This window comes from Chionomys nivalis, chromosome 2 (genome assembly GCF_950005125.1).
Source record: "Chionomys nivalis chromosome 2, mChiNiv1.1, whole genome shotgun sequence".
In the NCBI taxonomy this organism is placed as follows: Eukaryota; Metazoa; Chordata; class Mammalia; order Rodentia; family Cricetidae; genus Chionomys; species Chionomys nivalis.
The window spans coordinates 83701793-83714091 of record NC_080087.1 but is presented as its reverse complement, the minus strand read 5'-3'; the positions used below and the strand labels follow the sequence as shown (position 1 = coordinate 83714091).

Genomic DNA, 12299 nt, shown 5'->3' with positions numbered 1-12299 from the left:
CTATTAAGAGAGAGGGGAGAGGGGAGTGTGTGTGTGTGGGGGGAGTTGGAAGGCTACAAACAACAGAACTGCAAGGATGCCACAAAATATCCAAATAATTTAGTTTAACTTGCTATCAAAAGTTCAAACTGAGAAGCAAACTAAAAACATGAGTAGGATTATTTTAAAGTGGTAGGCATGTTTTACATACTATTCTATATAATTTTTCTCTAGCCAAGACTTACTTGTAAAAATTCAGCTTAAAGTAACAAAAATCATGGAACTATTTTATAATATATTTTTTGGTTTCAGTGTCAACAAAAAGCTTTTGCTTTCCTTAAGTAGTTTTTTTCCTCAGAAACTACAAGTTATGGAACAGATTTTATGTCTGTTCACTTCAAGTCTCTCCATAATATCTGACTTTGAATCCAACCCGAGTAACTCTGCAGCACTCAGATCTCCACAGCCGTACTCCCCACCCCCAGCTCTCAGTTATTCACTCTGTATTCTTCTTCACTTCCACTCATTTCGCTTCTCCCAGCTTAGTGGTAGATTATAGTAACCCACAACAACTGTATTGCAAAACAATGCAGGGGAATTATGTTCAGAACGTACAAAAGATCTGCTCATGTCCTCTTCTTCCTGGCAAAGTGCAGACTCCTGGGAACACCAAGCTGAGGAAAGAGAAGCAAAACAGATTTGCTCAGAGTTCCAGACAAAGGAATGTGAAGAGCTTTATGACCAGATGTTATAAGATCCTCGAGAAACTTGATCCGCAACATCACGAGAACTGTTAGGTACCACATCAATCTCCAGAGCCTCCGAAACATACGCATAACACTAAAGTTATGCATGAGGACTGATGGAATTTTCAGGAGGTTAACTGTCCAATAACTCTACTGACTACATAGCAATACAGTATTTCTCTAAGAAAAAGTCCTGATGTGAATTATAGAAGGCGTAAACATTTGATAAATCAAAAATTAGCAATATACAGATGTTATTCAGAAAAATGGCAATGAGTACCCAGGTAAAAATGTTCAAGTGGCTGTTGCTGAGAAGTAGAACAGGGATAAGAAGGGATGAAACAGGAAAGGCCTGTTTCTAGTTTCTAGCACCACTTTTAAAGCATACTAAAATATATTCTCTATGAAAGGATGGAGCCAGGAAGACGGCTCGGCAGGTGAAGGTACCTGTCTTCAAGTCTGACAACTTGAGTTCAATTCCCAGGAGAGAACCAATATCTACAAGTCGTCCTCTGGTTTCCACACATGCTCTGCGGCATGCGTGAGCCTACACACACGCACATGTATAGATATAAACACACACACACACACCCAGTCAAGCTAACAAAATAAAATATGTCTATCCTGTACAGTCAGTAATACCCACGTGAACTTCCATGACAGGAGCATCAAGCTTTCCAAGCTCTCCCAAGGAACCCACTCTGCCCTTTCTGCCACCTCACCTCTTCTAGGCATCGTCTGTGACAACTGCTCCATGCTGTACAGCTGTAACTGGTATTTCAAGGCTGAGGTGTCATTTGGTTCTTGCTGGCTCTGGGAAGGACTGGTCAGGATGGCCTGCAGGTGCAGAGCCCACCCCTGGCCAGGACTCTTCGAGATTTGGTGTGGGTCTCAGGTCAGAAGCTCTCCTCCCATGGCAGACACCTGTTCTCAGGCTTCAAACTCACACCACAGATCTGTCTCAGTGTGGGGGGAGGTAGGACCTGTAGGCTCAGACCAGAAATCACATTGCCTCATGCATTCTCACAGGCTCTCTGTCAAAGCCAGCCTCAGACAGCCCCCCGTCAGTATTTTCCAGTAGATTACTGCTGTTTAAAATGTGACGTTTTCAAACAATGGGACACAAAGCAAGAGACAACTAGCGCTGCCCCCAACACTCACTTCCTTGCCTGCAACTCAGACCCAGTACTGGCTGAGGTTACTGGATGAAAAACCAGGTGGGCTCAGAGATAAAAGCCAGACTCAGTGCCTCAGGCTACATGAAGTGCTCAACAGAGTCTAGAAACACAGTGATGCTCAAACATCTCTGAACACAGGGACAGAGAGAACGCTGAGTCAGACAACTCAGGGCTGCAAGATGCATCACTGGGAAACAAAACTTATTGCTTGAGCTTGATGACTTGAATTCTACTCCTGGAACTCATTAAAAGAGGAAAGGGAGAATTGGCTCCAAAGATGTCCTCTTACCTCCACACGCATGCTGTGACATGTGTGCATCTCACAAGCTTATGATAACGCAGTTTTGGTAATACTTAGTCACAGAAATCCCATGTTAGAGTAAAGCGAACGGCATTAAAAATCCAGCTCTTACCATTCTCTATCTGAACTGCCTTGGTAATTTATAATTTAGGTAAAAAGAGCACTGGAATTTAGAATTTCAAGGCTTTTCATTTGAAATAAAAATTATAACCTTGTTAATCATATTAGATATAAATAAATGAAATGGCTATTAAAATATATTAGTCAACCATCTATGAGCCTTTAATAACAGTATGCTGTGGGTGGGGAGTGATGACGAAAACATAACATGTATACTCCATGTCACTGAATTATATGATTAAACATTAATACAATCAATTTTATATTGTGTATTATCTGCTGATATGGGCTATCCCCCTGGGGTTCTGAGACAGTGTCTCACTGTACCTTGGATTAGCTGCAAGCAGCCTTGAACGTGACCTCCTCCTTTAGCCTCATGGGTGCTACGATTATAGACGTGTGTCACCACACACAGCTTGAGAATTTTAAAGGAGGAGAATGTGATTTACTACCCAAGAATAACAGAAAAAGATGGCTAGCTGGCTTAGTAGTCAAGTATTTAAATGTCTTATTTAAGTTTGGGTCTTGTTAAATATACACGGACAAGAACACAAACCAAGCCAGTGAGGAAAAAAGGGGGTATGGTAAATATAAATAAAAAAAACATTTTTTTCAGTAATTATGATAAATAAAACAGAATTAAACTCACCTATTAACAGTCCAGCCAGATAAATGAATTAAAAGGTTCAGCTGATACAATTCTCATGAGAAACCTGAAACATAAAGACAAAGGGTTTGGGATATAAGATTCTCGACAAATGCAATTTTAAAGAGAGAGAAAAAGCAGTATTATCAAACAAGATCACTTGGACTAAAAGGTAAGCCCCAGAATTAAGACGGATGCGTCTTAATGAAGAAAATGGTGACTTCGGTAACACTGCACCCGTCTTCAGACTGTAAGTGGGTTACAAGCTTATCCACACAACTTTTCTTTGGCTCATGTAATACAGACACATTTGGAAGCAGGGGTTTTTAGAGCCCTTGAATGATCCAGTAACTCACTGAGAGAAGAAAATGTTTTCAGAACCAGTTCTTTTTAACCGCTGTCCCAGAAAAGACAAACGAAGGGCAGATCTGAACTCATCCTGCCGCTCTGCGTTTCACCCAAACGCAGCTGGGATCAGCTAAAAACAGTGAACCTGCTAACAACAGTGATTGGAGAATGAATCCCAGCTGATGTTTGCTACTGAGCTTAGAGATAGTGCGCTCTCGCGCTCTCTCGCTCTCTTAAAAAAAAAAAAAAAACCCATTATTAAACTAATCTCAGGGCTAGGAATGTAGCTCGGAGCTTTTGCGTGGCATGACTGCAGCGCTAGATTTAACCCCAACGCTGCAAGATTAAACAAATAATAAGTAAATAAATAAGCCAAGCAAACCATTTGATAATAATGAACTTAGAAAGTTATAAAGAGAAAAACTGAAAAGTTAGAGAACAAAGTGTTGGGGCGGGGGAAGATCAAGACGGAGAGGCAATGAAGGAGGAATCCTTTAAAAAAACAAAAAAACAGGATGTTTTCGTTAGTTACTAGTTATGACAACCCAAGAGGGCCTGAACCAGTACACGGTACACAACCCTCACACTCACCACCACACCCCCTCAAAACCACCAGAGTCTCTCTCTATCACACACACACACACACACACACACACACCAGTTTTTTGGCTGCAACTCCAAACATTCACAGGGCAGTTCCGCTGGCGGAGAGCATCCCGGAGGCAAGGCTCTTACTCGGGGTGCCCCGCGCCCCCCGAGAGCTCGCAGCCCGCGGCCGGCGCAAACCGGATCACTCGGGCCGCTCCCTCGCTTCCCGTGGAGGGTCCCTGGCAGCGCCACGAGCCCCAAGCCCCCGAAACGCAGTTTCCTTTCCGAGACGCTACATGCAGCGGCCCCACAGACAGCTCCATAGACCCCCAACAGCAGCGCACGACCGTTAAGTCCCAGAGCGCAGGTGCTCCCAGAAGGCCTCGCGGCCCGATCCAACTTCCGGTCAGCGCTCTGGCTGCGTGTCCTGTGTGAGGGACGGGAAAGCGGGCCGAGGGCGCCCTGGTGGTCGGGCCCGTTGGCGCCGCGATCTGGTGACGCTGGCTGCGAAGCTGCACTGGCCGTGAGCAGCTGCGGGGGCAGCCAGAGGGCGCTGGGGGCACTTAGCTGAGGTATCTTTGTGGACTACACTTCCCAGAAAGCCTAGTTGCTGGTCACGCCTCTCGCCGGAACTCGGGCATTTCCACTCTCCTGGCGGGACCATTGAGGCAGAAAGCCCTTAGCTGTGCAGTGCCTAGGTTTCTGTCCTCTGCTACAGGTTCCGATCTCAGACGACTGCAAGGGCTTCCGGTGAGGACAGGCGAAGCCTGTGCGGCACAGTGCCCTGAATGGTTTTTGTGGGTCCTCTGTAATACATCCTGATAGGCTTTCTCAGAGAACATGAAACGTCTGGTCCCGGTGGAGTTGCGGCTGAAGTAAGACTGTGCCCAGATGTGTGTGGCGTCTTGCGTGTTACCATGGGATTCCTGTCACCCGTCAGGTGGTGACTTCGGAGCTCTGTCCCCGGGAACCCTCTCTGAGGTGAGGTCTGGTTCCAACCCGGGGCAGCAGTAAAGGAAACCTTTCCTGTAGAGTCTAGACACTCAAATCGGGCAGGATGCCCGTTCTCCCCTGGTCACCACTCCCTGGCCTGACCAAGAAAAACCTGGCGTGTCACAATTGTTTTTTTCTACTCCCAGTTTTAGTCTTTGCCAGGGGAGTTGTCCAGAAAGGGGACAGAGTGCACAATGAACCACAAATAATCGTCAGGGTATGGCGGGCTTTCCTTTTCGTATGCCTTCTGGAAATGCTTGCTTAGTGATGACTTGTCAATTGGGTATAGATCCTTATATTGTCTCCACTGAGAAAAGAATAGCGGTGCCTACGATTAGTTCCTGATACTCAACCTACACCTAATGTTCACTTGTTGGAAAACTGACTCTACTTTCGCTTGTTGAACATTCATCTTTTTAAGTATGAAATTTGTTAATTTTGTTGTTTTTTTTATAAATTTCTTAAAATTAAGTATACAGTGTTCTGTCTGCACATATGCCTGCACAACAGACAGAAGAGGGCACCAGATTTCGTTACAGATGGTAGTGAGCCACCATGTGGTTGCTAGGAAGTGAACGCAGGACCTCTGGGAGATCAGCCAGTGCTTTTAACCTCTGAGCCATCTCTCCAGCCCGAAATTTGTTATTTCAGGAAATATGGGACACCATTAAAAGACCAAACCTAAGAATAATAGGGATAGAAGAAGAAGAAATCCAGCTCAAAGGCACAGTAAGTATATTCAACAAAATCATAGAAGAAAACTTGCTCAACCTAAAGAAAGATATGCATATGAAGAATCAAGAAGATTACAGTACACCAAATAGACTGGATCCAAAAAAAAAAAAAAAGTTCTCTTGCCACATAATAATCAAAACTAAACATACAGAATAAAGAAAGACTATTAAGAGCTACAAAGGAAAAAGGCCAAGTAACATATAAAGGCAGACATATTAGAATTACACCTGACTTCTCAATGGAAATAATGAAAGCCAGAAGGTCCTGGTCAAGTGTTATGCAGAAATTAAGAGATCAGGGATGCCAGCCCAGACTAATATACCCAGCAAAACTTTCATTCACCATAGACAGACAAAACAAGATATTCCATGACAGAACCTGATTTAACAATATTAGTCACAAAACAAGCCCTACAGAAAGAACTAGAAGGAAAACTCCAACCCAAGGAAATTGGCCACATTCACAAAAACACAATTGACAGGGACCAGCCTCAACAAAAATACCTCTAGCCAGGTAAGGTCATGGGGATTTAGAAATATCGTAAAGAATATGAAGACATGAATGAAAATAATAAAATGGAGAAACATACAGGATAGTATTGGGAGGGAATTTCCATGAGTACTGAAAATTCGCCTGCTGTTTAGTTTTCAACTGCTTAAAATACCCTTGACCCCAAAAGGTAAGAGTAAGACAAAAGACTGCATTAACATGATACAAGTAAATGAACATACCAATAGAAAGTCTACATTCATAGTTGTATTCTGTTGTTAGAATAAAACAAGTTGCCAAGTCACACTCATGCCCTACACCAAAACACTCTGTAGGCAAACCACTCCCTGGGTAGAATCCCAAGTTATCTCCATAAAGGGGACTGGAACTTAGTTGATCCTTAGACTTTTGTTTGAGGTCAGAACAATCTACTTTTCTATTCTAGGAACACAAGTTCTTCAATTAGTCACACCTGTTGACAATTACCTTGAGCGAGAACCCTCTTATTTACAACTAAGTGGGACCTTTGTCTGAGGTAGAAGCACACTAACTTTGAAGGAATTAGAGGTAAGTCCCAACTGTCTGACCTTTGGTCAATGTGGAAATAGGCATTTTTGGGCCTCCACAGACAATAGATGATCTCACAGCAGCAAATCTCAAAGAAGGGAAAAAAACACACAATAAAATCAACAATGAAAACTAAAATAACAGAAGCTAGCAATCACTGGTAATTAATATCCCTTAATATAAATGGACTCAATTCACCTATAAAAAGAGACAGGCTAACAGATTGGATATGAAAACAGAATTCATCCTTCTGCTGCATACAAGAAACACACCTCAACCTCAAAGACAGATATTGCCTCAGAGTAAAGGGTTGGCAAAGAATTTTCCAGTCAAATGGGCATAAGAAACAAGCTGCTATACTTATCCTAATATTTAACAAAATAGGCTTCAAATTAAAATAAAAAGAAACAGAGAAGGACATTTCATATTAGTCACAGGAAAATACATCAAGAGGAAATCTGAATACTGAAATCTATGCCCCAAATACAGTTTTCAGTACTGTAAAAGAAACACTTCTCAAGCTTAAATCACACATTAAGCCCCACACACTAATAGTGGGAGACTTCAATACCCCACTGTCATCACTAGACAAGTCTGTCAGACAAAATTTGAACAGAGAAATAAGGGAATTAACATATATTATGACTCAAATGGACTTAACAGACATCTATAGAACATTCCATCCAAACATAAAAGAATTTACCTTCTCAGCATCTCATGGAACCTTCTCAAAAATTGATCACATACTCAGTAACAAAGCAAACCTCAACAGATACAAAAAAAAAATGGAATAACCCCATGTATCTTATCAGATCACCATGGCTCAAAGCTAGAATTTAACAGCAACACTAATTCCAGAAAGCCCAAAAACACATTGAAATTAAACAATGTTCATCTGAATCATCAATGGGTCAAGAAGAAATAAAGAAATTAAGGACTTCCTAAATTTCAATAAAAATGACCAGATAACATACCCAAATTTATGGGACACAGTGAAAGCAGTGTTAAGAGGAAAGTTCATAGCATTAAATGCCTACATAAAGAAGCGGAAAAACATCCACAATAGTGAGCTAACAGAACATTTGAAAACTCTAGAACAAAAAGAAGCAAATGTACCCATGAGGACTAGATGGCAGGAAATAATCAAATTGAGAGCTGAAATCAACAAAATAGAAACAAAGAAAACAATACAAAGAAACGAGACTAAGAGTTGGTTCATTGAGAAAATAAACAAAATAGACAAATCTTTATCCAAACTACCAAAAGGCAGAGAGAATATCCAAATTAACAGAATCAGAAATGAAAAAGGGGACATAACAACAGACACGAAGGAAATCCAAAGAATCATGAAATCATATTTTGAAAACTTGTATTCAACAAAATTGGAAAACTTAAAGGAAATGGACAACTTTCTGGAAAAATATCACTTACCAAAATTAAATCAAGAAAAGCAAATTAAGACCTACAACTGCTGAAGAAATAGAAACTGTCATCAAAACGATCTCAACCAAAGCAAGCCAAAGACCAGATGGTTTCAGCACAGAATTCAACAAGATTTTCAAAGAACTAATACCAATACTCCTCAAATCATTCTACACAATAGAAACAGAAGGAACATTGCCAAACTCTCTTTATGAGGCTACAATTACCCAGACCACATAAAGACATTACTAAGAAAGAGAATTACAGACCAATCTCCCTCGTGAACATGGATGCAAAAATACTTAATAAAATACTGGCAAACTGAATCCAAAAACACATCAGGAAAATTATCCACCATGGTCAAGTCGACTTCATCCCAGAGATGCAGGGATGATTCAACATATGAAAATCTATCAGTGTAATCCACCATATAAACAAACTGAAAAAAAATGATCATCTCATTAGATGCTGAAAAAGCCTTTGATAAAATACAGTACTCCTTCATGATAAAGGTCTTGGAGAGAGCAGGGATACAAGAAACATACCTAACATAATAAAGGCAATATACAGCAAGCCAATAGCCAACATCAAACTAAATGGAGAGAAACTCAAAATGATCTCATGGATATCAGGAACAAGACAAGGCTGTCCAGTCTCTCCACATCTATTCAATATACTACTAGAAGTTCTAGCTAGAGCAATAAGACAACAAAAAGAGATCAAAGAGATACAAATTGGAGAAGAAGTCAAACTCTCACTATTTGCTGATGATATAATAGTTTACATAAGCAACCCCAAAAATTCTACCAAGGAACTTTTCAACTTATAAACACCATCATTAATATAGCAGGACACAAGATTAAGTCAAAAAAAAACAGTAACCCTCCTTTACACAGATGATAAATGGGCTGAGAAAAAAAAATCAGAGAAACATCACCCTTCACAATAGCCACAAATAGCATAAAATATCTTTGAGTAACTCTAACCAAACAAGTGGAAGACTTGTATGACAAGAACTTTAATCTTTGAGGAAAGAAATTGAGAAGATATCAGAAAATGGAAAGATCTCCTATGCTCTTGGGTAGGTAGAATTAGCATAGTAAAAATGGCAATCTTACCAAAGCAATCTACAGATTCAATGCAATGTCCAGCAAAATTCTTCACAGACCTCAAGTGAACAATAGTCAACTTCATATGGAAAAGCAAAAAACCCAGGATAGCCAAAACAATCCTGTACATACAATAAAGGAACTTCTGGAGGCATCACAATCCCCGACTTCAAACTCTACTACAGAGCTACAATACTGAAAACAGCCTGGTATTGGCATAAGAACAGACAGGAGGACCAATGGAACCGAATCGAAGATATCAATCCACACACTGAAGATCACCTGATTTTTGACAAAGAAGCAAAAGACATAAAATGGAAAACAGAAAGTATATTCAACAAATGGTGCTGGCATAACTGGATAGCAACATGTAGAAGAATGAAAATAGATCCATATCTGTCACCATGCACAAAACTCAAGTCTAAACAGATTAAAGACCTCAACATAAAGCCAACCACACTGAACCTAATAGAAGAGAAAGTGGGAAGTACTTTGAATGCATTGGCATAGGAGATCACTTTTAAAATATAACCCTGTTAGCACAGACATTGAGAGCAACAATTAATAAATGGGACCTTCTGAAACTGAGAAGCTTCTGTAAAGCAAAGGACACAGTCAACAAGACAAAACTGCTGCCTACAGAATGGGAAAAGATCTTGACCAACCCCACATCGAACAGAGGGCTGATCTCTAAAATATACAAAGAACTCTAAAAATTGGTCATCAAAAGTCCAAGTAATCCAATAAAAAAAGTGGAATACAGACCTAAACAGAGAACTCTCAAAAGAGAAATCTCAAATGGCTGAACAACACTTAAGGAAATGTTCAACATCCCTAGTCATCAGAGAAATGCAAATCAAAACAACTCTGAGATTCAATCTTATACCTGTAAGAATGGCCAATATCAAAAACACTGATGACAGCTTATGCTGGAGAGGATGTGGGGTAAAGGGAACACTCTTCCACTGCTGGTGGGAGTGCAAGCTGGTACAGCCCCTTTGATTATCAGTACGCTGATTTCCCAGAAAATTAAGGAACAACTTTTCTCAAGATCCAGCAATACCACTTTTGGGTATATTACAAAGGATACTCAATCATACAAGAACATGTAATCAACTATGTTCATAGCAGCATTGTTTGTCATAGCCAGAACCTGGAAACAAACCTAAATGCCCCTCAACCAAAGAGTGGATAAGGAAAATGTGGTACATTTACACAATGGAATACTACATAGCAGAGAAAAAATAATGGCATCTTGAAATTTGCAGCAAATGGATGGATCTAGAAAACATCATATTGAGTGAGGTAACCCAGACCCAGACAGACAAATATCATATGTACTCATTCATAAGTGACTTTTAGGCATAAAGGAAAGAAAAATCAGCCTACAATTCACAATTCTAGAGAACCTAGACAACAATTAGGACACTGAGAGAGACGTACATGGATCTAAACTACATGTAACAGAAAACAACAAGATCTCCTGAGTGAATTGGGAACATGGGGACCATGAGAGAGGGTGGGGGGGATAAGAAGGGAGGAGAGCAGAGAAAAAGCATATACCTCAGTAAAAACAATAAAAAAAAGAAAAAAGTAGTATAAAAGAGTAAGACAGTCATAGAATAACGGAGTAAAGAAAAATAAGCTATGTAAAGATGGAATGTGCACAGAGAGTCTGGATTATGTATATTATTATGTTTTCTTTTAATGTTTTGACTGCAGAGAGACATTTCATTGTATGGGCTGTTAAGCTAAATAAACATATAACTTAAAAGTATCTTGATCTCGAAATTTGGGTATAAGGATATGTTACTTTGGAAAAGAGGTTTTGCTTTTGTTTCCACAGAGGATGAGAACATGTGGATTCCTTCCAGACCAATGTGGGTCAATGGACCAAGATCTCATGAAAGGTCTCTGTGAACCCACAAAGAAATTCCTTGCCCAACAAAAAGCAGGAAGCAGTTTGAAGAGAATTACACCAAATTCCCAAATATTGTTTATAAATGTTTGTTTACATTTAAAGGAGGATATGTTATAATAGAGATGAATACATTGCATTGGTATGGATCTTGATCTATTGGTACAAATTTAAGGTAGATTTGTTATACTGTGTCTATGTTTTCTTCATTAGATCTTCTATTATGGTTTTTATACTGTAACCATTTCCCAAGTCCATACCATCATCTTTTTTGCATAGTTTCTCTTAAAACCCATCAAGCTTAAATGATGGTTTCAACTTTCTTCACAACAATCCCAGTTATTGGGGTTTTGAATTGAAGAAAAAGGATCAGTACTCAGAAATGATATTGTCTCAAACTTATTACATTCCTGAGTTTTCCCCGTTGGACGATGTTTTCTTCCTGGTGAGGTCATCTTGTCTGGAAAGCATGTCTTGCTGTCCTTTCCTCTACACATCAGCCTGCTGCCTGTCTTCTGAAGAAAGTTACAGTGATCTCTTATGAGTCTTTATGATTATGATAATCTGGAATGAAGCGATTTAAGAAATAATTTCAAGATTTAAAGGGTGCACAGTACATGAATAAAGGTGATGCACCATAGCCAAAAGCATAAGTCAGAAGAGAATATTCTATGAGTAGAGAAGACCCAGAACACTGGCACAAATGGAATGAATTAGATCACAGGGCTCATGGAGAGAAAGAATTTGAAAGAAGATGAGATGACACTAAAGAACGGAAGCTGGCAAACTTGTTCTTAAGAGTGTGGAAGACTAAATAGTTTTTGTTTTATGAACCACATGGTTACTGTTGCAGTTATTCAGCTTTCCCATTGTAGAGGGAAAACCTAGACAATACCAAACCACATGGTTACTGTTGCAGTTATTCAGCAATCCCATTGTAGAGGGAAAACCTAGACAATATATACTATAAGAATGTAGTTATGGACTGGTTGTGGTGGTTTATGCCTTTAAACCCAGCACCCAAAAGGAAAGGCAAGTAAATCTTTATGAATTAGTGGCCAGCCTGGGCTACCCAGTAAGTTGCATGCCAGTCTGTGCTACATAGAGAGACCAGTTTTCAAATGCAACAATAAAAAATGGTTGGCCAACTAAGGCTGTGA

The 12299-nt window shown here is 40.0% G+C and overlaps 1 protein-coding gene across 4 annotated transcripts in view; it reads right to left on the bottom strand.

Moving 5' to 3' along the window:
• The window catches only part of LOC130865580 (zinc finger protein 568-like), a 54667-nt gene extending 50392 nt beyond the window's left edge, over window positions 1-4275 (bottom strand). For all 4 annotated transcript variants that reach the window (XM_057756677.1, XM_057756683.1, XM_057756685.1 and 1 more), the window contains exons 1-4: window positions 3977-4275; window positions 2974-3037; window positions 1448-1708; window positions 595-653 (exon numbers count right to left, since the gene is read on the bottom strand). In XM_057756677.1, coding sequence (XP_057612660.1) covers window positions 595-653; window positions 1448-1481 — 93 coding nt within the window. In that variant the 5' untranslated portion in view covers window positions 1482-1708; window positions 2974-3037; window positions 3977-4275. The remainder of the gene's footprint in view (window positions 1-594; window positions 654-1447; window positions 1709-2973; window positions 3038-3976) is intronic.
• Window positions 4276-12299: the final 8024 nt, after the last annotated feature.